The sequence below is a fragment of the Eurosta solidaginis genome, chromosome X, assembly GCF_040869045.1.
Source record: "Eurosta solidaginis isolate ZX-2024a chromosome X, ASM4086904v1, whole genome shotgun sequence".
In the NCBI taxonomy this organism is placed as follows: Eukaryota; Metazoa; Arthropoda; class Insecta; order Diptera; family Tephritidae; genus Eurosta; species Eurosta solidaginis.
Genome location: NC_090324.1, coordinates 34,896,495 through 34,923,702, shown reverse-complemented (window position 1 = coordinate 34,923,702; position 27,208 = coordinate 34,896,495). Strand labels below are relative to the sequence as shown.

Genomic DNA, 27,208 nt, shown 5'->3' with positions numbered 1-27,208 from the left:
AACTCATAAGCTCTTGTTCACATTATTGTATTCAAAAATAAAATTTTTGTGTTGCTGAAAGACAAAAAAAAATTTAAAAATCACCTTTTTTGTGGATTTAGGGTTTTTGTTTTACATTTTATATTTTTTTTCATTGAAATACAAAAAAAAAATGATATTTGTTAACAATTATTTTCAATCTGTGGTTAATTCAAATTATTTGCCTAGCGAATTGACATTTGCAAAAACAAGTATATATGTATATATAACGACCGGTTTAAATGTTTAATGGCTTTGATTACATTTATGATATATTTTAAAGTCCCAAAGCGTTTCAGCGGAGCATTTGGCCGAAGAGCTTAAAAGTCTAAGAAACGGTAAAGTAGTAACACATCAGGGAGCGGGAAATGTAGAACGTGTGCAACCCCAACAACACCAATATAGCGGTGGGGTAACACCTTGCGGTATCAATTCGGTAATTTCAACATCATTGGGCAACTTACAAGGCAGCAATTATTATCAAACACAACAGCAGCTACAATATCATAGCCTTACTGAGATTTCACCACATCGAAGTAATATGAATCAGTACGACTTACATGTTCGAATCGCTGCCCCAGAAAATATCCATACAACTTGTAGTGTTAACAGTGAAACAGATTCTGAGCATGGTGGTCTGAATGATGAAACCAGCTCGACGACCAGCGATAAATATGAACGCGATGTAGCTGTGCTAAATCATTGTTTTGATGACATTGAAAAGTTTATAGCACGTCTTCAACATGCTGCTGCAGCAACTCGAGAACTCGAACGCCGGCGAAACAATCGCAAAACAAAGAAAAAGGATCCCGGAGAGGGTTTATTAACGATGCGCACACGACCGCCACATGAAGAAGAGTTCGTAGATATTTTTGCAAAATTTAAGCTTTCTTTCAACTTGCTAGCAAAACTAAGAGCACATATTCACGATCCGAATGCACCTGAGTTGGTACACTTTTTATTTACACCACTGGCACTAATCGTAGAAGCGTCTAGTGATACGTATTACGAGTCTCAATTACCATCATTGGTGGTTAACCCATTGCTTACACGTGAAGCCATCAATCTTCTAATAAACTGTGTTACTAGCAAAGAAACGGAATTATGGCGCTCACTGGGCCAAGCATGGATTATACCGCGTGAACAATGGAAGAGTGACACTGGCTCTTACAATCCTATTTTTATGGATGGCTGGTCACCCGATTATGAGATCCTTGATAAAAAACAAGCGCATTGTACCCAAAATAAACTGATCAAATCTGACTCGGCGGCTTCAGCACACATTAGTGTATCGCATCGTTCTAAAGATGTTGGTGGCAATCGTTTAAATAGGAGAAACAATAGTGTTAGTAAAAATAACTTATATACGGGACAATCGGAAGAAAAAAGTGCAATAACTGGGAAATATCCTTACTGTTATGAAAACGAAGGTGGGCATTTCATTATGGCTACTAGCGTAGGTGGATGCAATTCAAATGCTTTAATTGGAGATCTTAGCACGCGCAGCGAAATATCTATCGATTCAATAGAGCGAAGTGGAACAGATACCCATGGCGTGCGCGTGAATGGTATACAAGAAATATCAAGTGGTATGCAGCAATTGCATTTACGTGATACCAATCGCACAACCGGCACTCATTCTCTTTCTGACTTTTGTGTGGCAAATAAAATTACCAATGATCCACATGCTTTGAAGGCATGGCTGAATGACTTACAGGCGGCAAATGCTAAAATCGTTCTAGTCACATACCCTCGTACTGCCAATAATGATAAAGAGCTGAGTGTAATGCGTGGAGAATATTTAGAGGTAAGTAAACATACAATTCTAAAACTGAATTAGAACATTCATTTACATAGTAATAGCCAAAATGGTTTCACAATCCCTTCATACCAACACCGCAATTAACCTATCCCGCGCCGTAGAAATTGTGATTACTTTTGTTAACGCGAACAAAAATATTCTATGAACAGGCATAAAGTGCCTTTCTAGGTTTCCCAAAATTTGTGCAAACAGGCCAGTTCAGAGTTTTGTACATTTGATATTGGAACCGTTGCAATAGCTAAGATAAGCTACGGATCGTGAACGACTTTTTTCATTTTCAATTCTTTCTTTCTACATTTTGTTTTATATTGACAGTTGCTGAATTGCTATTCTTGATAAATATGCTACAGTATTTGATGTTGCGTATTAGCAATGAAGGATTAAACGCAAAATCGTATATTTTGTTAGTGTATTCTGTAAATATACCATTTCAGTTTGCAAATGCAATGGTGCTAGACCATTTGCACCAAATTCTGAACTCATCTAGTATGTTTTTACACAGTTTCTCCAACACTGTTCATGAACGAACAAAGCTTGCTAAAAATAACAATGCATACAGAATATGCCAATTAGATGTTTTTTTTTTGTTCTAAAGATAATTTGTTTTGAGAAAATGTGATCAAAAACCATAGAAATGGTAAAATTTTAATTTTCCGCCTGTGGTTAAGATCCATTTCAAATCTTTTAGAGAACAAGGTGTGTGAAATAGTTAAAAGTCATTACAACATTTCACAAGAAAATTACATATACAACGTTTCAAAAATTAAAACCAGTAATATTTAAGTGTCTTTGTCCATAATTAACTGTGACATCTTGCAATAACAATATCAGAAAATATTACTTGAACCTTGTTCTTTAAGAGAGCTGAAAAGTAGCTTATGAAAATGCATTCTAAGCACATGTTCAAGCTTTGGCAGTTTTTTAAAGTATGTTTCAACTTTCAAGAATATAGATTCAATGAATATTACCCCCTAACCTATAGTATGACTCAAAATGTTCTAAACGGATCTCTCTATATATCTCGCTCCCTGCTTCATATTGAAAATTTTTATAAATATTACAGCTTAATAAGGCCCTAAGCTATGTACAAAGTTTTAGGTCAATTTTTTCGGTAAATTTATTAAAACTCAAAAGCAAAATTTCCAAGTGCTTATGATTTGCACGATGCCTGGGCCACAGAGCGAAATATTTTTCCTCGCGCCCCATTGTTATAGGGCTCTTAGTTTCAAGAATTTAGTTCTGCAGGAAATTAATCAAAAAACAGACGCGAAATTCCACATATTCTAAATAGATTTCCTAAATATCTCGATCTCTGACTCATCTTGAAACATCTTTCAACCCAAATATTACTTCGGGCTTTGTAGTTTCGTTAAAAATATCTGGTATCCGGGTTATGAGAAGTTCCTTAAAACTCGAAAGCCAAATTTCAGAGCTCGGCCGGTTTTTGAATTTTCATGATCCCTTGACCACTTAGCACTCTTCCATTTGCATTGTCATATATGTTCTTAGCTTCAAAAATGTATCTTTACTGCAGTCGCGCAATTCCACATGTTCTAAGTAGATCTTCTAAATAGACTTTCCATATTTCTCAAAAATCGGCAGCGAAATTCCACATGCTCTAAAGGAACTCTCTAAATATCTCGATCACTGTCCTATTTAGAAAACGTTTGTACCTTAAATGTTACAACCTATTAGAGCCCAAAGTTTCGTTGAAAGTTCGCGAAGCTCCTTAAAACTCGAAAGCCAAATTTCGAAGTTCGAACGATTTCGCTAATTTTTACGATCCTAGTAATAACATATCAAAGCTCCAGGTCTCTGGGTTTTTGGTATGTTTTTTATAACTCAAAAAGAAAATTTCCAAGTTCGGATGGTCTTTTGAATTTTCATGATTCCTGGACCGCCTAGCGACATTTTTCCCTTCGTGTTTCATTGTCATAGAGTTCTGAAGTTACTCAAAAGCAGTCGCAAGGTTCATGTTGTAAATGGAATTTATAAATATCTCTATCCCTGTCTCATCTAGAAAGCTCTTTTATCCTAAATATTACAACCTAATAGAGCCCAAACCTTTGTTCAAAGTCCCAGGAATCTGAGTTTTCGGGACGACTCGAAAGCAAAATTTCCAATTCCGTCGTTTCGTCAATTTTCACGATCCCTAGCTAAATTTGTCTTCCTCGTGCCAAATTGTTATTGGGTTCTGATGTGTGTTATGTGTTTCAATACTCTGGTTTCACGGGAAGTTACCCAAAAATAGATTTCAAGATTCCCTAATTTTGTACTGGAAATCGCGGAAAAACATGAAACTAAACTAGCATAAAGGAAGAAAAAAATGATGTATATTGGAACCATTTTCCGTCATTCCTTGTCAAATTTGGTTTGGATACAAACAGGTTTCAGCGTTGCGCCATCACCAGTGTCGTTTTTCGTTCTGAAAGAATTCCTTCCTCAATCTAGACAAGTCACTTTCCTTAAAGTAAAAACATTTTTTTCTTTGGTTATAGGAATAATTTTCTTAAGAATGGAAAAATTGTATTAAAAAATAATTTATATAAAACCGTGTAACTTCACAAAAATAGTCCGATTTTTTCGGTAGCCACTATCGACTTAATCGGTGATAGCGCCTGCCGACTTTTTTTTTTGATATCATATTTAAATCAATCGAAAAATTCGGTATCACCAACCGAAAAAAGTTTAAGGTTAGCATTGCTCATCCATTCATTGGTCTATCCGTCAGCTTATTTGTCCGAGGGGTCTTCATCACATATTTTTTGCAATTATTTTTATGTAAGTAAAATTTATTGTAATGAAATTCAATATACTTATTTCGACCGCGACTAATATTCCTGCTAAAAACGGGCGTTTAGATAAAATATTATTTCAAAATAAAATATAATTCTGTGATAGTTCAATACTTGTCGGGATCCTTAATTAATAAAGCTAAAAGCAAAATTATATATGGTTAACTTAAAACCCGTATTTAACTGTCTTGAAAAAAAAGGACGTGCAATGCCTACTAAGGCCGCTAGAATCTTTTGAAAATCTTTCAATCGACTTCAAGGACGGTTGAAAATGTTGTGATGAAATTTATTATGAATCTTTCCTTTTCATAGTAGAATTGCTCTAACAAAAATCACAAAATCGCCCACCCTATAAATTCCTACCTACCGCTTCTTCCCACGTACATATTTATTTTATTTTATTTTATTTTATTTCTTCTTCGTCTACAGATAATCTTACAGACTACTTGATTAATTAAATATTTTAAATAAATTTAGTTTGAAGGTATTTACACTCAAATTAAGATCAATAGCCTCAGAATATGTGTTGCATAACCGAATGCATTTCAAGATTGGTGCATAGGTAGATCTATGCGCAGGAACAGTTAAATTCTAACCTGTCTAAGTTCACGCGCTGTATCGTTAATATTTATTGACTCATAGATTTGAGTACAATTTACTCTACCATTGATGATGTTATATATGAACATTATTGAAAAGTAGCTCCTTCTGTCTGACAAGCTTGTCAATCCTAACAGTTTACGCCTTCCCAGATAATTAGGCACGCCGTCAGGCCAATTAAGTTTACATAAAGCAAACTTGGTAGAAATTTTTTGCACCCTTTCTATTTTGTGAGAGTGAATTTGGAAGTATGGACTCCATATAATGCAGCAATAGTCTAGAAGACTACGCACCAACGAGATATACAGTGATTTTAAGGTCATTGGGTCAGAGAAGTCGGCGGAGTTACGACGTATGAAGTCAACAATTGAGAAAGCTTTAGACACAAAATGGTGCTTTATAAAAGTTAGTTTCGAATCAAAAATAAGACCTAAGTCCTTAAAAAACGTATTCCTTTCTAATATTTTCCCATCTAATGAGTAGGCGAAATTAGGAGGATTACTTTTTCTTGCATATGAAACAACACAACACTTTTGGATATTAAGATGTAAATTGTTGACTGAGCACCAACTATGCAAATTATCTAGATCCGATTAAAGATCGAGGTAATCAGTCAAATTACGTACTTTTATAAAGAACTTCACATCTTCAGCTAACATTAAACAGTCTGCTTTTGCAAAAAGACTTGGCAAATCATTGATAAATATAAGGAATAGGAGTGGACCGCAATGCGTTCCCTGCGGTATACCTGACCATGTGTTAACTGATATAGAAGAGCTAGTGGTGCCCATTTTGACAAATAGTTTCCTTCCTGTTAAGAAACTATGAAAGAAATTTAAAATTTTTCCGTTGAAACCCAAAGCCCAGTGCTTGTTGATCAAAACTGCATGATCAACCTTATCAAAGTTTTCGAAAAGTCAGTATAAATTACGTCAAGCTGGGCTTGATCTTCGAGAGCATTTACAATTTTTTTCGTAATTAGCATAAGATTTGTGCAAGTCGACTTTTGTGGCATAAAGCCGTGTTGGAAATTCGATATTACACAATTTACCTGATTCATTAGTCTTTTTTGAAGTACGAAATCGAATAGCTTTGAAATGGTGCTTTGCTTTACAATAGATCTGTAATTGCAAATGTTATTGCGATTACCAGACTTGTATATAGGGCAATTTAACCTATTTTCCAACAATCTAGAAAGGTTGAATTATCTATACACACATTGAAAATATTTGCTATTGGAGTTGATACAAACGCTGAATGCAGCTTAAAAAATATTGGGGCAAAACCTTCATAATCCACGCAGGTGCTTTTGCTTGACTAGAAATCGCAAGCTCGACTTCATCCGAGGAAATCGTTAAACTATTGATATTGCCTAAGGGCAAATGTGCAATTGTATGATTGTTAACAGCGTCGCACTTATGATACACTCTCCCAAAGTAATTTGCAAACAGATTGCAAGCATCGGCAGGACTTTCAGACACTGTATTTTCAAAGAAGAAACTAGTTGGATAGTCACTGATATTCCGTTTTGAATTAAATGAAGTTTATCAAACTCCTTTCTTAAGCGAGCGAAATTTTGATAATCAGAAATTCGCTCCGATTTTCTATATCTCTTGTACGCTTTTGTTTTTGCGTTTTTTAATTTACATAATATCGCGTTAAACCAAGGTGGTTTGTTACGAACAGCCAGTTTCCTAAGCGGAATGTAATTAGAAATTATATCTAACATTTTATTACACAACGTGTTATAAGAAGTAGGTGGATCACTGTGTGTGTACAAGAAAGACCAATCCATTTGTTGAATACATGTATTAGCCTCATCAATATTGTAATTGTAATAGTCATGAAAATTTGCTACTTTTTCGACTGTTTCTGATATATATAAAATTTAAAATCAATTTCGAGAGCGCTATGATGTATGTTTTAATCGAAAAAGGAAATAAATATTCCTCACAAGAAGCATTCAATTCTGCAGAAGTAAATACTAAATCTAATATTTTGTTTGAATTATTCAAAACATGGTTAATTTGATTAAACCCATGCGATAATAGCGAACTAGTAACTAATAAATCTATGGCAGACTTCAAGTTTGATGGTAGTAATATATTATTTTCGGATATCCATTGTATATTGCTTAGGTTAAAATCGCCAAGATATATAATTTCATCCGCATGATTAGCAGTATGATATAAATATTCTAAAATACGCAAATAATATTCATAAATTTCAATATTACTATTTGGCTGAATGTAAGACACCAGTATAAATACTGAATTAAAATATGGAAATTTAAGCTTAACGCAAATTTGCTCTATTTGGATAAAGCTTAACTCTAAAGTTACTGCACTACTACAGAGTTCAGCTCGTATTGCAATTAGAACTCCACCGCCTCTGCTAAGACCTGATAATGAAACACAGGGATCCAAACGGTAGACCTGGTAGAAGGTATCGAAAAACTCTGACGAACATAAATTATCATTTAGCCAAGTTTCAGTGATGGCTATAATATCATATTCGTGTAGTGATAATGCACGACAAATATCAGCGAATTAAGTGCGCATTCCACTAACATTATGATAGTAAATTTTGAAATGGTTAGCCTCATCACTCTGTAGTTGAGATATTGGCATATCACTCCTTAGTGGGCACTTCTTTGCTTTTTTTAAAAAATCGAAACGGGCGTACTCTTATACCCGCTGGCCATAGCTCTGGATTTAAGAGCTTTTTATATAGCGATGGTAGAATACCTAATTGCATATTGGTTATAAAAATGTCTCAGCATTTTTAGTTATAAGTTAGTGGAGTGAGGACCAGTGATCTGCATGATTGCAATTAGACGCCTAAATGAGACATTAAAAAAAATATATATTGGCCAAACACAGCACTGTGCACCAAAAAATGCGAATGGGATTCAAAGCATGATTCCCGTGGCGTGGTGTTGATAACTGTTGATGTCAAAGCATGTACTGCCTGTGGTAAACTTGCTAAAATGCAGCGAACACTTTGCCAGTATTCGTGATTGATTTAATATGCACCTATGCCTTTGACGATTACTTGATGCCTTTTCATGAAGTTACCCAATTTATGTCAAACAAATAAAGGTGTCTAAGTTCGGGTGTAACCGAACATTATATATTCAGCGTGAGATTAGAAGACTCTGCTAGTACTAGGTACCGTGCCTCTCGCAGAAAGTACTTCGAACTATGTAGTGAGAAAAAATTCAGTGGAAATGCAAAGTTATCGACCTTTAAATAGTGTAAGCAACTCAAGTGATTGGTGGCGAATAGCTAATTCCCTTAAGCGCACAACACCTGGTGTCAGTAGTAGCCTTGTACTTCAGGACTTCAACGACCACCTTGGGACATTGCTTTCTAATCCTGGTAAAGTTAATAGCTTTCAATGGGCTGCTCCGCTTATTTTAGACCAATTTCTCGACGCACCTTTTGACATGAAGGAGCTAGAGTTGACTCTCAGTAAGGCAAAAAACAGTAAAACTCCTGGCAATGACCGCATTCCATATGAATTCTGTAAATATGCTCCGCAAAGCTTCCAGAATGAGGTTCTCTCTCTGCTTAATTTTATTTTTTTTTTTTAAAACAGTTCCCTACTTCGTTTTCCTCTTCTGTGATTATCACTCTGTTCAAAAAAGGCGATCCTTGTCTTCCGAGTAACTATAGAGGGCTGTCTCTGCTGGATACGTTGTATAAGATATTTACCGGCATGTTATTAAGCCGCATTATTGCGTGGATTGATTGTCATAGTATACTTACAGAATGCCTAGCGGGTTCCCGTAAGAACTATTCAACCACCGATAACATATTTAATTTGACAAGTATCGTTAATTTTAACTTTGCCACGAAGAGGAAAACTTTTGTATTTATTGTAGACTTCTCATGTGCCTATGATACTGTCCCTCGTAGCTTGCTATTCTATAAGCTGGCCTCATATGGTCTGCTAAGTCATTTGATTGAAATCCTACGCCTTATATATGGGGATACTACGAGTCAAGTATGGTACAATGGAAATCTTTCTAGCCCGTTCCCAATCAATCACGGCGTTCGGGAAAGGTGTTTACTAAGCCCGGTGATTTTCTCCCTGTATCTTAATGATTTAATTGATTACCTTCCAGGTGGGGTTAAAGTTGCGGATAAGAAAATCAAGCTTTTATTGTATGCCGATGACCTGGTACTGTTGGCAGAGTCGGCTGTTGATCTGCAAAGCATGATTAATGATCTGCATGAGTATTGCAGGCTGTGAGCAGTAAAATTTAGCCTGCCCAAATCAAAAGTCCTTGTTTTTAGGAGGGGTGGCAGGCTCCCCTCTGACTGTAGGTGGTTTTTTGGAAATTATCCGGTCGAAACTGTGAACGAGTATAAATATCTGGGTATAATGCTAAATTACAAACTCTCTTCACCTAAGCACTTAGACACAAAGCTTGGCGAGGCAAAAGCTGCAATATGCGCTACATGGTTGAGTTATTTAAATAACCCTCGGATCTGTATTTCGAAAAAAAAAATTAAAATCTTTGATGCTGCTGCAAGATCAATTATGTTTTATGGCGCGCAGGTGTGGGATGGGGACCATCATGAACAGGTAGAAAAACTCTTACGTTTCTTCGTAAAGAAGCTTATTTTCTTGCCTGCGAACACACGGGTATAGTTCCCAATTCTTCCACACCCTTCGGGCGCACATATTATTTATAGTACGTTGTCTTAGTTTACCTTCGAACAGGCTTCCACGTATACTTGATGAGGAAAGCATACGGCAAGATGCACCCTGGGTTAGAAATTGGTAACAGCTATCGCTCAACGCGGGCCTCGAACCAATAACCGATTTTTCTCCTGCCTTCCTTAAAGACTTCACTTCTTTGTTGCTTAGTAAGCTAGTCGAAAAATAGTTTAAACTATATGTAGATCGTGCTCAAAGCTCTACCACACATGATCTTTACCCTTACTTGGTTCCCGTGAGCGTTACATATTTTGACGACGAACATTCAGCGTATGCCATTAGCCTAATTCTCCGTGCGAGAGGTGGTCTCTTGAACCTTAGGGCGAAATCTTTTAAGGACGTAACAACTGCAATATGTCCAGTTTGTAACCTAGGCGATGGTGAAAGTGTTCACCACTTTATCGGTGTTTGCCCAGCCTACAAATATTACCGGTTGTCTAGTTTCGTTGAAAAAGTTTTGGATCTGGCAATTGTGGTAAACATCCTTAATGGTAGAGATTATGTTACTTTGTTTAAGTACCTGCAAACCAGCTTAAAGTATAGAGATCTTATTTTAAATGAATTTTCGTAAGCACTTTATGTCAAATAAATTTAGTCAATTATAGTGTTGCACTCAACACGTTTGTTACTGCCATAATTTTCATTTATTTTAAACTATTTAATGTTTATCCATATCTTACAAATGGTATGGTCGTTTGAATAGTTGAAAATAGATATACTATTACCACTGCTACTCAGCGTGAGCTTCAATTGCACATTTCATTTCAGATAAATTACTTTTCTACATAACACGTGGCACCGCCCGTTTAAAAAAAATGTCTCCCCATATTTCATTATGCTCAATGATCTGTTGGCTTCCCATGATTGGTCGGATCTCTATGCTTGCACTGATGTCGATTCGGCTATCTCTATATTTTACAGTACGCTTGATAGCTTCTTTGATACCTGCATTCCTACTCGCTATACCCTATGTTCGAATAAGCCCCCTTGGTTTTCAAGGCAACTTATCAGACTTAATAACATCAAATCTAGGCTTTATAAGAGGTTCAAGAAATCTGGAGCATCTGCTGACCTCTCTAAATATCTAATAGCTCGTTCTAAATTTCACCGTCTTAATCAGCTTTGTTATAAAAATTACTTGAGTTGTTGTAAAGCCCATTTTTTTAGAAATCCAAAAAAGTTTTACAGTTTCGTAAATTCAAAGCGGAAAACTTCTGGGTATCCTTCCTCATTAACCTTTGGAGGTAAAAAAGTTTGCACTGATGACGACGTTGCTGAACTATTTTCTGAGTACTTTAAGTCCACGTATTCATCCAGTGGTTTTCATTCTGGTCAATATCCCTATCGCTTAGATAGCTCGAATTACATTAGGAATCCTGCTATTGATGGTAATATTGTTCTTCAGAGTCTTCAATCTTTGAAGCCCACCTTTTCTCCGGGACCGGACGGTGTTCCTAGCTGCGTGCTTAGGTACTGCGCCGAAAACATGTATGAGCCTATTTTAAAATTATTTGAGCTATCTCTGGGATCTGCGTCATTCCCGGCACTTTGGAAACAGTATTTTATTATACCCCTGCATAAAAAAGGTAGTAGGTCAAAAGTTGAAAACTACAGGGGTATTGCTAAACTTTCAGTCATTCCTAAAGTCTTTGAACAGATTGTCACCAATCAACTGCAATATCAGTGTTCTAGTCTTTTATCTCCATGCCAACACGGTTTTATTCGTCAAAGGTCAACCACTACAAATTTGCTTGTATTCACCTCTATAGTTATGGAAGGATTTTTAGCGAACAAGCAAACGGATGTCATCTACACGGACTTCAGCAAAGCATTTGATACCGTCAACCACGAGTTGCTTATTCATAAGCTTGATTTACTGGGCTTTCCGTTTCACCTATTAATGTGGCTGAAAAGCTATCTTTCTAACCGGACCCAAAAAGTCCTGTTCAAGTGCAATCTGTCGGAATCGTTCGGAGTTTCCTCTGGCGTACCCCAGGGAAGTCATCTAGGCCCTTTGCTCTTTGCCCTTTTCATTAATGACTTGCCACAGACAATATTATATTCCCATACTATAATGTATGCGGATGATGTAAAACTTTGCTACACTTACTGTCCTACCGATTTGAGTTCCTTGGATCTTCTTCAGGACGACTTGGACTCGTTCCAATGTTGGTGCACAACAAATTTATTAGCTTTAAATTGCTCTAAATGTAAGCATATGACATTTCACCGAGTGAAGCCAGCATTGAAATCTTATGTAATAGATGGTACGCCTTTGGAGCGTATATCTATTGCAAATGATCTAGGTGTCCTTTTTGATCCGAAATTGAATTTTAACATGCATATTTCATCTATAGCCAACAAAGCGTTGGGTTTACTTGGATTTGTTAAAAGATGGGCTAAAGAGTTCGACGATCCGTACCTCACTAAGGTTCTTTACACATCGCTGGTTCGTCCAATGCTCGAGTATTGCTCATGCGTTTGGTCCCCTGTTTCTCAAAAGCATATAAAGCGTCTTGAGTCAGTTCAAAAGCAATTTTTGATATTTGCATTGCGCGGCCTTAATTGGGACTCAAGTCTCCACCTTCCTCCATACAGAAGTAGACTTCTTCTTATTAACTTACCCACTCTGGAAAATCGGAGAATATTACTGGGGGTATTGTTCATCCATAAGCTCATTATTGGAGAAATTGATTCCGCGGACCTCCTCAGCCGCTTGTTTTTTGCGGTTCCCCCTAGAGTATCCAGACACTACGTTCCTTTCTATTTACCCCTTTGTCGACGAAACTTTGCTAAAAATAATCCTCTTCTTATCTGGTGCGCGCACTACAATGACTTGTATAGCTACATCAGTCTTGAATGTACTTTTGCCACTATACGTAATGCAATACTTGCCTATCTAATTTAAGAGATACACTTACTTAATTGGCGCTTAACCGTCTAAACGGTTATGGCCGTCCAACAAGGCGCGCCAGTCGCTCCTTCGCTCCGCCAACCGGCGCCAATTGGTCACACCAAGGGAGTTTAAATCGTTTTCCACCTGGTCCTTCCAACGGAGTGGGGGCCGCCCTCTACCTCTGCTTCCATAGGCGGGTTCCGATAGAAACACTTTCTTGGCCGGAGCATCATCTTTCATTCGCATAACATGGCCTAGCCAGCGCAGCCGCTGCGTTTTAATTCGCTGGACTATGTTGATGTCTGCGTATAACTCGTACAGCTCATCATTAAATCTTCTTCGGTACTCGCCATCGCCAACGCGTAGAGGTCCATAAATCTTTCGAAGAACTTTTCTCTCGAACACTCCCAAAGCCGCTTCATCTGCTGTTGTCATGGTCCATGCTTCTGCCCCATATAGCAGGACGGGTACGATAAGTGACTTGTAGAGTATGATTTTCGTTCGCCGAGAGAGGACTTTACTTTTCAATTGCCTACCTAGTCCAAAGTAGCATTTATTGGCAAGATTGATTCTTCGCTGGATTTCAGTGCTGATGTTGTTGCTAATGTTGGTGCTGGTTCCCAAATAAACGAAGTCTTTTACTATTTCGAAATTATGGCTGCCAACAGTAGCGTGGTTGCCAAGGCGCATATGCGCTGACTCTTTGCTCGATGACAGCAGGTACTTCGTTTTGTCCTCATTCACCATCAAACCCATCTTTACCGCTTCTTTTTCCAGCTTGGAGCAAGCAGAACTAACAGCGCGGGTGTTTAGGCCGATGATATCAATGTCATCAGCATATGCCAGTAATTGCACGCTTTTATAGTATATTGTTCCAGTGCGGTTAAGTTCTGCAGCTAGTATAATTTTCTCCAGCATCAAATTAAAGAAATCGCACGATAGGGGGTCACCCTGTCTGAAACCTCGTTTAGTTTCGAACGGCTCGGAGAGGTCCTTCCCAATTCTAACTGAGCTGATGGTGTTGCTCAACGTCATTTTGCACAGCCGTATAAGTTTTGCGGGGAAACCAAATTCAGACATAGCGGCATATAGGCAGCTCCTTTTCGTGCTGTCGAAGGCGGCTTTAAAGTCGACGAAGAGGTGATGTGTGTCGATTCTCTTTTCACGGGTTTTTTCCAAGACTTGGCGCATTGTGAAAATCTGGTCGATGGTAGATTTACCAGGTCTGAAGCCGCACTGATAAGGTCCAATCAGCCGGTTCACGGTGGGCTTCAATCTTTCGCACAATATACTTGAAAGGACCTTATATGCGATATTAAGAAGGCTGATTCCACGATAGTTGGTGCATTTTGCAGTATCCCCCTTCTTGTGGACTGGGCAAAGAACACTTAGATTCCAACCGTCGGGCATGCTTTCGTCCGCCCATATTTTGCTAAGAAGCTGCTGCATGCGCCTTACCAACTCCTCGCCGCCGAACTTGAATAGCTCCGCAGGCAATCCATCAGCGCCCACGGCCTTGTTGTTTTTCAATCTGGTTATTGCTATTCTAACTTCGTCATAACCGGGCGGGGGGACATATATTCCATCATCATCGATTGCGGGATCGGGTTCTTCATCTCTGCGCGGTGAATTGCTGCCTCCATTTAGGAGAGCAGAGAAGTGTTCCCTCGATAATCTAAGCACTCTCTGGACATCAGTTACAAGGTCGCCGTTTTCATTCCTACAGGAGTTTGCCCCGGTCTTAAAACCTTCCGTCTGTCGCCGTATTTTTTGGTAGAATTTTCGGGCGTTATTCCTGGTGGCTAGCAGCTCAAGCTCCTCGCACTCACGCCTTTCTGCTTCTGCTTTTTTCTTCCTGAAAAGGCGTCTCGCTTCCCTTTTCAACTCACGATAGCGTTCACACACTCCTCTTGTCGCGCTCGCTTTTAACGTAGCCCTGTAGGCAGCGTCTTTTCTTTCGGTTGCAACGCGGCATTCTTCATCATACCAGCTGTTTTTTCGTGGCCGCCGGTAACCAATTTTTTCCTCGGCGGCAGTATGAAGTGCTTTGGAGATATGCTCCCACTGCTCCTGTATTCCTTCAGGATGAGTTGTGCCCTCAGAGAGCAGGTGTGAGAGTCGAGTTGCGAAATCATTGGCAGTCTGTTGTGATTGAAGCTTTTTGACGTGTAGCTTTCCTTGTGTTTTTTTTTGTTCCTTGTTTTTAGCCGCGTTGAGGCGGGTGCGTATTTTGGCTGCAACGAGATAATGGTCCGAATCGATGTTAGGTCCTCGGATCGTTCGCACATCTAAAACACTGGAGGCATGCCGTCCGTCTATCACAACGCGATCGATCTGATTGCGAGTATTTCGATCAGGAGACAGCCATGTAGCTTGATGTATCTTTTTATGCATGAACCTCGTGCTTGATATGACCATGTTTCGAGCACCGGCAAAGTCAATCAGCCTCAGTCCGTTAGGAGAAGTTTCATTGTGTAGGCTGAACTTTCCGACTGTAGGGCCAAAAACACCTTCTTTGCCCACCCTGGCGTTAAAGTCGCCAAGCACGACTTTTATATCATGACGGGGGCAGCGCTCGTATGTGCGTTCTAATTGTTCATAAAAAGTGTCTTTCACCTCATCGTCTTTCTCCTCTGTCGGCGCATGGGCGCAGATGAATGATATATTAAAAAATTTTGCTTTTATTCGAATAGCGGCGAGACGCTCGTCCACAGGCGTGAACGCCAGGACTTGGCGACAAAGTCTCTCTCCCACCACGAATCCGACGCCGAAACTGCGCTTATTCGCATGGCCACTCCAATATATGTCACAATTTTTGATCTTCTTTCTTCCTTGCTTCGTCCAACGCATTTCTTGGATGGCGGTGATGTCAGATTTTGCTTTGACGAGGACATCAACCAGCCGGGCATCTGCACCAATCCCATTCAGGGAGCGGACGTTCCAGGTGCATGCCCTCAATTCATTGTCCATCAAACGTTTGCCATGGTCGTCATCAATAGAGAGTGTATTTATCCGAGGCTTGTTGTTATATTTCATTGGAGTATGGTTTTACGTGGCGGGTCCCAAGCCCAGCGCACAACCCGCTCAGCGGGGGTGAAAATATTACTTGGCACGTTTATATAGCGAGCCGCTTGCTCCAAGACAGACGCCCGCTTGCAGCCGCACCTAGAGGTGTACAGACGCTGCCGATGAAATCTCCCCCGGCTAGCCCTTAAACCGATTATGTCAGAGTGGCCTAGCCAGGTTGTCGCCATCTCACATTAGCTCACCGCTAAACGGGTGTTTAGCGGCTACCCAGAGGATACTTGGCCGCAAGCGACCGGCAGTAGTGAGCTGCTTGAACCGCATGCAAAAGAATCGCTCTGGCCATTCCCAGGTGAATGGCGGTAAGAAGCTTTCCCCACTTTCGTGGACTTCTACAATTTAAGAGATACAAGCTAATTTAATTTGCCGGCATTTTATTCCTTCGATAAAAAACAGGAACTATCTCGCTTAAGGATGGAGGAACATTTATCAACATGTCTCATTAAGAAGGAACAAGACAGTACTGTGTTGATTGGAATCTGGTGCATTCCAACAACGTAAAAAACATGCTTTTTCAAGAGTCACTGACCGGAATCGTATGCATTCCGGCAGTATAATCTTATGGGTCAGGCATTGAGTTGATTGGAATCCGGTGCATTCCAACAACACAGGTCATGTTACTTTTTTATGCCTTGTGATGGCGTATCCTCATTACACTACTCTTAGCACTGCCGGATTCCCATGACATGCTGATTGGAATCTTGTTGCATTCCAACAGGGAGATTGGAATCCATATATATCTTTTATATTATGCAGTCGACCATAGTTTGTCGTCGACTTTAAATAATAAATAAATAAATATCCTCTTACAATAAAACTTGATAAGTGAAATATCATTGACCCAAACTATTTTTTGCTAAGTTATAGCTTATTATTCTAGTCTACGACCCATTTAAACTTGTTTTATATCTGAGTTGCCGTGGTCTTTATCCGATCCCGTCCATTTTTACTAAAAATATTTTCTACTATAGAGAAAATTTGTGTACCCAATTTTATTACAATCCGTTAATTTTTCTTCGAGTTATGGCTCGAGAAACATTGAAAATTGCTTAGTCATAAAAGGGGCGGTGCCACACCCGTTTTAAAAAATTTTAGTGTTTTCAAATTTAATGTTATAATTCAACTTAAAAAGTAAAATTCTATTGATATAAAGCCCTTTTTCGCTAAGATATAGCTTATTATTTTCATCTACGACCCTTTTAAAAATATTTTATATAAAAGTGGGCGTGGTCTTTAACCGATTTCCTCCATTCTTTAAAAAATGGGCGTGGCATCGCCCCTTTTATGACTAAGCAATTTTCTATATTTCGGGAGCCACAACTCGAAGAAAAATTAACGGATCGATGTGGGTATACAGATTTTCCCTATAGCAGGAAATAAAAATATAATATAAAAATAAAAATATAAATATAAAAATAAAAATATTTCCTGCTATAGGGAAAATCTGTGTACCCAATTTTATTACGATCCGTTAATTTTTCTTCGAGTTGTGGCTCCCGAAATATAGAAAATTGCTTAGTCATAAAAGGGGCGGTGCCACGCCCATTTTTTTAAATTTAAAATTTTTCCCATTATAAATCCACTTGGGAAATGAAATACCATTGATATAAAGCTCTTTTTTGCAAACATATAGCTTTTTTTTTTCGTCCACGACCCTTTTAAAAATCTTTTATATAAAAGTGGGCGTGGTCCTTAACCGATTTCGAAAATTTTTCTTCAAAGCATTCCTTATAGTAAAGGCAACCTCTCTGCCGAATTTTGTTACGATAGGTTTAACAATTTTTAATTTATTATTAATAATATTTGTAAAAATTATTTTATCACAAGTGGGCGGTGCCAAGCTCATTTTAAACTTTTTTATCAAATTTTTATCAACAATATCAGTCCACACAAATTTCAACATTCTACGTGTATTATTTACTAAACAATTAGGTTTTTTGTGTTTTCCAACATGTTGTATATATAAAAAGTGGGCGTGGATTTCACCGATTCCGCTCATTTTCAATACGAATCTAGTCTAGGTCCAGATAAGCTCGCGTACCAAATTTGGTGAAGATATCTCAATATTTACTCAGGTTATTATGTTAACGGACAGACGGACGGACGGACATGGATAAATGAATTTCTTTTTTCGCCCGGATCATTTTGATATATAGAAGTATATATCTATCTCGATTAGTTTATGCCGTTACGGGGTACCGTTATGCGAAAAAAATTAATATACTCTGTGACCTCTGCTCAGCTGAGTATAAAAAGGAAGTTTCTCAGAAATTCTGTTAATAACGCCGTATCTGAATGAAGTCGTGAATAAAGTCGCATGTCAGGAGACTGATTAAAAAGGTCGTAACTGAAAAAATTACTTTTTTTTGTCAAAAAATCTTTGCGTTCAACTTAATCGATTTCCTTTTCCCAATTCGCAAAATACATAAATATGATAAAGTTTAGCATTAAACCAATTTACAAAAGAAATCAAACTAAATTTATATGATTTTAATAATCGGGGATTGCCCATATTGGTTTTATAAATGTATGAAAACATTTATTTGAAGCAATTTTTTAATTTTATAATTTATTTAATAATTTGGGAAAAATTTAAACAACGTGACATCAGGACGGACAAGGCGACAGCTGTTTCGATTATACCTTGTAAATCTCTTCAAAGCCCTTTCTCCCGGGAGTGGGAGTCGAACTCGCAATCCTACGATAGTTGAAATGGTTATAAACGCATTCAGCTACGTCATGCCTTAGTTGTTGTAAAGTTTTTCCCAATTGCCTTCTTTTTGCATAGTTTAATCTTTTACACATTGCATTTTATGAAGTATGCAATGTGTAAAAGATTAAACTATGTAAAAAGAAGGCAATTGGGAAAAACTTCACAACAACTAAGGCATGACGTAGCTGAATGCGTTTATAACCATTTCAACTATCGTAGGATTGCGAGTTCGACTCCCACTCCCGGGAGAAAAGGCTTTGAAGAGATTTACAAGGTATAATCGAAACAGCTGTCGCCTTGTCCGTCCTGATGTCACGTTGTTTAAATTTTTCCCAAATTATTAAATAAACTAAATTTAGTTCATATCTCTTCTGTAAAATTTTTATTTATTTCTATTACAACATTTTTAACCGGCCTCCGGAGAAACGAGTTTAGTAACGACTTCGTTGAGTTACGGCCCTATTAACAAAATGTCTGAAATACGTCCTTTTTAACAAAGCCTTTAAGTTAAGACCTTTCTATTAGGATAGGTCGATATGAATTATGCAAATTAACTTTATAAAACTGTATGAAACAAGCAGGTTCGGTTCAAAAGAAATTGATAAAGGTTAGACAGTTTTTAGCAGCTTTATATTATGTCTCTATCTCGAGCTTTAACTTTTGAGATAATTAAAATTCGTATTTTTGCCTACACTGTCACCACTTGAAATCCATTAATATCTTAATTTAAACAACACTTACTTACGGCTGCTTGATATCTAAGTCAGTTTGATGCTAATTATTCTTTTTAGTATCTCAACTTATTTTGATATTTTGTAGGAGAATCAGTAAAGATGCTTTAATAAAATGCCATAATAAAATAAACTTATGTATGTGTATGCACACTCCCAATAAGTCGAATTTTTTCTTAAACTTCTTTGAAGGATGTGTTATGGTTAGGAAATAAAGAAGGTCTTACTAACTGATCTATATGGGAAAAATTAAATTAAAATTAAAAATTAATTAATCTTTCACAGTTTTATAAAAATTTTTTTTTTGTAATTTTGTTTGTTTTTTTTATCTTTTTCTTCTTATTTAATTTAAAAAATAAACAAACGTAATGCGCTGCCAAACTCTTATGAAAATTGGAATCACCGCAAATAAATCATCCAATACCAAAAATGTTTCGCTGCTTTTTAGGCGGCAGAAATATCTTTCGAGGTGTATGACGGTGTTAACATGGTGTAAGCACTCCTGCATCATGCAACGACGAAATGTCTATTAATTTTGAGGATTTTTCACGCACAAAGAACCATTTTCGTTCATGTACTGAAAATGCTTCGAAATATATTATTACTAGTATAAAATTATCATATATTATCAATAAAAATCGAATTCTTCTCATCAAACTTATCTCCTCAATGAAAAAAAAATTAATATTTTGTGAATAATTTTATTCTAAAACTAGCTGACCCGGCAAGCGGTTTTTTGCCAAAAACGGTATTTCTATCTAATATGTTTTTAGTTCAATAGAAAAAACAAACTTACCATTAGAGTGTAGGGTCGTACTTATAATCGAAAGCGTTGTAGACAGTGAAAATATACTTTATTTATGGTCATAAATTATTCGTTGTTAAAATAACAAATATAATTTAAATTACGACTATTAAAACATTATTACTAATATGTTTAAAGCCCTTATTTAATGTAATTTAATTTATTTGGATTAAAGTCGACACAGACACAATGCGGTTGACTACTAAGATATATAAAATATAAAATTAACGTTACAATTAAAAATAATTAAATTCAACCATACATATGAAAGAAAGTACAAAATATCAGGCCTGACGTGACAGTATTGAATTATGTAACTCTGAAAACGAACATTCAAAACTGATGCAGTTTATACAAGTTGTTGTAGTGCGAACACCAGCTTCGCAGTGGATTATTTTTGGCAAAATTTTGCGGCAAAGTGGTAAATAAAAAGGCACAAAGTGCCTGGACGTTCTACCAGGAACAGCAAAATTTAGTCGACTAACAAGATCAGATGAGTCGATCTCGCCCACAATGAGCTTGTGAATGAGCATTACCCCGAGTAAAGTTCTTCGATTTTCTATAGTTGGCAGATTTATAAGGAGAAGCCTATTTCTATATGGTGGCAAATGCACACTAGAATCGCAGCTAAGACCACGTAGTGCAAATATAATGAATTGCTTCTGTACTGACTCAATACGCTTTATAAAGTTTTGATACCCTGGGCACCAAACACACGAACAATACTCTAAGATTGGTCGTACCAACGATGTGTAGAGGGTTTTAGTCAGATACGGATCATTAAACTCCTTAGCACATTGCTTCACAAAACCGAGTATGCCCGTTGCTTTGCTTACCATTGATGAAATATGCGTATTAAAAGTCAGTTTAGGAGCAAAATGAACGCCTAGATCACTTACGACAGATATACGCTCCAAAGGCGTGCTGTTTAACGTATACGATGTCAAACTTGACTTCACTCGGTGAAATGTCATTAGTTTGCACTTCGAGCAATTCAAAACTAGTAAATTTGCAGTACACCAGCATTGAAATGAGTCCAAGTCTGCCTGAAGAAACTCCACACGAGAAGACTCCGAAGGCAAGTATGAGTAACAAAGTTTAACATCATCCGTATACATAAGAGTTCGGGAATGTATGAGAGTTTGTGGTAAGTCATTTATAAACAAGGTAAAAAATAACGGATCCAAATGACTACCCTAAGACACACCAGACGTTACATCAAACAACCTAGAAAGACTGTTTTTAAACAAAACTTGTTGAGTCCGATTCGCGAGATAGCTTTCGAGCCATGCAAGTAAATGCTTCGGAAATCCAAGTAAATCAAGTTTGTAAACTGAAAGCTCATGATTGACAGAGTCAAACGCTTTACTGAAGTCGGTATAAATAACATCCGTTTGCCTATTGTTTAAAAATCCATCCATTACAAAAGAAGTAAACTCTAGCAAGTTGGTAGTAGTTAATCTACGCGGCACAAAACCATGCTGGCAGGGCGATAATATGGAGCTACACATGTGTTGAAGTTGACATGTAATTATTCGCTCAAATGTTTTGGGAATAGCTGAAAGCTTAGCTATACCTCTATAGTTCTCAATACTAGACCTACTACCTTTTTTGTGCAAAAGTTTAATAAATGATTTCTTCCAAATCAATGGAAAAGTGGCAGATTCCACAGATAATTGAAATAATTTATGTATCGGCTCAGATAAGTTAACTGCACAGTATTTGAGTACACAACTAGGAACACCATCTGGACCCGGAGAAAAAATCGGTTTCAAACCGAGAAGGCTCTGAAGAACAGTATTCTTATCAATTACAGCATTAGGAATGCAATTAAAACTTTCCAAGTTGTAGGAGTGTTGACCGGGTTGAAAACGTTTAGATGAGTAAGTCGACTTGAAGAATTCTGCAAATAATTCCGCAATATCATTATCAGAACTAGCATTCTTGCAACCAAAAGAAAAGGTAGCTGGAAAACCAGATGTTTTCCTCTTGGAATTAACAAAACTGCAAAATCTTTTCGGATTGTTGAAAAATTGAAATTTACAACTGCTTAAGTACAACTTATAACATTGTTGGTTCAGACAATGAAAGTTTCAACGAGCAACCGAATATTTAGAAAAATCGGCAGAAGATCCTGATCTCTTGAAACGTTTGTAAAGCCTAGATTTAACATTATTGAGTCTTATAAGTTGTCTTGTGAACCAAGGTGGTTTACTTGTTCCAGCACTAACACATCGAAGGGGAACACAGCTTTCAAAGAAGCCATCAAGAATACCGTAAAATAATGAAGTCGCTGAGTCGACGTCATTACTCGAATAAAGATCAGACCAGTCATGAGTAGCAATCAATTCGTTGAGCTTAATGAAGTCCGCCTTATAAAAACATCTTGAGCGAGACCGATATTTTAATTTTGTAAAGCACAGCTCCTTAGGAGGCTGAACAATATCAATTGCTATTTCAAGCGTAGGATGTAAGGGATCTTCTGGAAAAGAAACTGATTCATCCACAAATACCAGTTCAAGAATCTTGTTTTTACAATTTAAAACATTGTTGATCTGTACGAGAGATGTATCTAAAATATTCTTAACGAAATCATGCTGACAGGTGGGAGTCATAGTGTTTGAGTCGCTCAAGCTAATCCAATTTACCGATGGTAAGTTGAAATCGCCAAGAACGACTAAGCGATCTTTGTCTCGCAACTGAGAGTACAAGTTTCGAATAGCTAAATTATGGCAATTGTAAACATACATATCCGACCGGGGCGGAATATATGAGCAACAAATATATAAGCTAAAACATCGCAGTGAAATCTTTACTGCTATAAACTCAATATCAAATGCGTTGTCCGACAACAGCAACTCGGATGAAAGGCTTGAGTCAACAGCAATAAGAACACCGCCTGCTCTAGATATATGATCACGCCGGTAAACGACATAGTTACTTGAAAAAAGCTCAGCGTCAAAATTGTCAGGTTTTAACCAGGTCTCGATGAAAGCAACAACCTGCGCTGTAAAAGCGAAACTGTTAAGAAAAAGGTATTTAATTTAGATCGTAAACCATGAACATTTTGGTAATGAACGACTATAGAGAGTGAGTGTACCCGCGGTGAAGATCATAGAGTTTTTTGGCACTATATTGATATTTTTCTTGTACAAATTCACCACAGAATGCTCCGGCCAAAAAGAACTGTCAAGAACACTATCAACATAAAGGTGTGGCACAGTTATTTTAAAAGATGAAATTTCCCTTTCATATTTAAAGTTAAATTTGAAAACTTCAACACTAGAATTATTAATATTAAGTTTGGAGCATATATAATTTGAAATATCGTCGACAGTCAATGAAGCATGCAACCGAGAAACAAAAATTGCTCTGCGAGGCGGAACGGCAGTCACCTCCCTAGGACCAACAGGTTGCACCACGGAAACTGTCGATGCAGAAATAGATGTTGATGTAGATGCAGAAGTTGACGTAGATGCAGGTGATGAGCCCACTGTCGAAGCATAAATTGATGTTGAAGTTGATGTAGATGCAGAAGTTGACGTAGACGCAGTTTATTTTTACTTATATATGAGTAACTCTTATTGTTGGCCTCGCAGAACGCTCGGTGCGCGGAGGTCCAATATAATTGAAAGGAGAATGAAAAACACAAATAATTTCAATATTAGTATTGTATAATAATTGATTTTTATTATTTGTTAAGTTGGTACAATTAATTTACTTTGGTATAAATTGTGATGTGGCGGGACCGCAGCAGTTGACCTTCTTCCTTCGTGGTTGAAATTGAACAGAAAAATGGAAAGTGATCTCCGTGTTGTCGAACCGGAGATCGTGCTGGGGTTTTCCAAGGGATATTTGTTATCCGATGAAAAACTCAGTTACCCGTATTAGTGTTGCATATATGTGAACATACATGAATGTGTATGCATGTGGGTGTACAGTAAATGAAAGTATGTATGAATGTATTTGCACTAAATAAAGTATGTATTAGAATGGCCGTGTTTGCAGTATAAAAATATTTACGTCCTGACCTAAACATGCCGGCCCCTTGCGTAAGCAACATCTTAAAATGAAGGAACGTCATGCTGAAGCGGTCACGCGCACGTATTACTTAAAAATAGATGCAATTTGTTTGTATTATTGAATGAAAATTTGTTGGCTGATCACGTCCGGACTTCTTTGCATATACTAGACGCTGTAGGAAAAAGAAGCAACATATTGTAACGAATTTAGTACAATTCCTCTTATTTGCAACCTTCTACTAACGTTCGTATCGCTAAACTGTTGAATAAATAACTCCAATAATTAATAATGCAAAACGGCCTTTATTAAAGAACTTCACAATAACGCTGATACTTCACAACCAATAGCTTGTTTAAATGAAACTGGTTGTCGTGCCTCTACTGTTGCGGCCTTTTATACTCTATGATTTCTCGTTTGCATACTTCTAGGCTCTTCCAGAATTTACTTAGTTACTGCTATGTAATTATAACAAAAATGCACGTGTATAGCTCACATATGCGCGTGTATTTGTGAGTAACACTTCCACAATTATAATTGCATACTTTTTGGAGCATCTCAGAGAATATATCTGCATGTGTTTGTGCGTTGCTTCTCCGCTGCGTGTACGTATATATGTGTAGACATAATGATTGAATTATTGATGTGCATACAAGTCACTGCTTTGCATCGGATTAGAAATGATAGTATCCCTTAGTGCTGTTAATATTCGTTACACTGCCCTCCACCTAAGTCTGATCGTCCTGATCATACAAATCTGTCGATCTAAACGCCGCTAGCATCTTCAAATGTACCACTCTTCTACTTCGTGGTTTCCCAATGGTTTGTATGCGGTAGATGGTATCACTGATCTTCTTCACAACTTTGTTCGGACGTTCCCAACTGCACCGAAATTTGGATGGAACACCTTTTCGCTGGTAAGGGTTGTATATCAGTACCAAATCTCCCTCCAAGAAACCTTCCGAATTATTGTTCTTGTCGTACCTGTGTTTCATCCTACTACTCATTATCATGGACCGTTCCCTCACACTCTTTTGTTTGGCCAATGAACTACTTCGTAGGGCTTGATCTTGACGAATTGGTTTTGCATAATCAGTATCGCTTTGACGTTTCACAGCATTAGTGCGCGTTGACTTGAAACCACCCTTGCATTCCTTCTGGGAAATTCTTTCCTTGGTTTTCGTACGTCCCTTTGGTTTTGTCAATGCCAGTGTTTCTCTCGCAGGTATTTTTGATGTCACTTTATTTGGCCCATTCGATCCATTAAACTTTACCGTTGACTTCCGTGGTTTTTGTCGAGTTTTCTCCACCAGTACTCGATTACTGCTGAACCATTTCTCCAAACTAAAGTTAAGTGGTACATCCTGGTTCTCATAACGCATAACCCTTCTCTGCATATAGATATTGATGTCATGGTCAACTAAGAAATCCACTCCCAATATGACTTCATCAACAATCTCCGCCACAACGAATTTGCGTAGAACTGTGACCTTTCCAATTAAGACTTCACATATCACTTCTCCCTGGACTTAGTTATACTCGCTAGTGACCGTACGCAACCTTGTTCCAGGTAACGGGTTTACTCTCCTGTTGACCAAGTAAGATTGGAGTAAGGAATGGGATGCGCCCGTATCTACACTCAGTGCACGTTCTTTCCCATCCACATTCCCTCTGACAGTAAGACTGCTCGATTTTCTACCAATTTGCGACACAGATATCACAGGACATTTAATAGCTGGAGCTATCTCTCGATCTCTACATCTTACTCGCTCTTGCTCATCCCTTCTATCTTTGTTATTAAGACCACCCATGCTGTTGATACCACTAGGATCAAGATCGCAATGACGTGCAATGTAACCGGGCTTCCCGCATTTGAAGCATTTGATAACTCTTTCACTCCGCTTTTGAGATCCTTTGAGCGCCTCCAATATTGTGTTCAACCAGTCTGGCCTTTCCACTTCCACCCGGCGTGCTTTGAAAACTGGCTTACACAGAAGCGACGCTGTTTCCTGAATCAGAGCATGCGATAACGTTTCTGCAAATGTAGGTTCCGGGTTTGCGTATGTCGCTGGCTTCGTTTCGACATCCCGTATACCATTAATAAAACTCTGAATTTTTACCCTCTCTGTGTACTCCACGGGTGCGTCCGCATTCGCAAAATATGCCAGCCTTTCAACATCCGAAGCAAATTCTTGCAATGTTTTACCAGGCCTCTGGAAGCGGTTCAGTAACTCCATTTGGTATATCTGTCTCCTATGCTCGGGTCCATATCGTCTCCCTAGAGCGCCGCTCAACGCTTCATAACAGTTCCGCTCCTCCTCGGGAATATTCTGTAGGATTTCAATAGCAGATCCTTTCAATGCTACGAATAGAGCTGCAACTTTATCTTCAGCATTCCAATTGTTCACTGCTGCGGTCTTCTCAAACCGTCAAAGGATGGAGTTTTTACCTTCGGATTGCTTACTGAAACAGCTGGGCGGTTTAGTTGTAACTGCTCCATATGACCTTTTAAATCATCCACTTCTGCCTGAAATTGAGCCATTTTTGCATCCTGCGCTGGATACCATATAAGTCTTTTGGTCTTCCAGTTGAGATGACACTTGCGACGTCATTTCTGAAATACGTGCCTCCTGTATTTCCAATTGTGATGCCATATATGTCTTCTGTTCTGCCAGTTGAGATGACACTGTCGATGTTTGAGCAGATATTGCAGCCAAAATCGTGTTCAAGTCTTTGCTCGTAACTGTCTGCGATGTTTCGTTTTTCTCTTCAATTATTGTTGTTGTCTCGTCGACATCGAGATGAAAGGCATACTCTTCCACGTTAGTTCCTTCTGCTTCCATTGCCTCTCGTAGCCGTGACTGAAGTTCGAGTTTAATGCCGCTTGTATTCAATCCACGGCTCTCCAACTCCTTCTTCAGTTGCTGGACCTTCAATTCAATGTTGTATTCGAAATCTTCGGAATTTATTCAACAATCCCACTTCTGACACAAATT

General features: G+C 38.0%; 1 protein-coding gene across 1 annotated transcript in view; it reads left to right on the top strand.

Moving 5' to 3' along the window:
- Nucleotides 1-298: 298 nt before the first annotated feature.
- aru (arouser) overlaps nucleotides 299-27,208 on the top strand; it is a gene marked incomplete at its 5' end in the record, with an annotated part of 438,900 nt that continues 411,990 nt past the window's right edge. Inside the window, one exon of the mRNA XM_067758497.1 lies at nucleotides 299-1,825. Within this exon, the coding sequence (XP_067614598.1) occupies nucleotides 299-1,825 (1,527 nt within the window). The remainder of the gene's footprint in view (nucleotides 1,826-27,208) is intronic.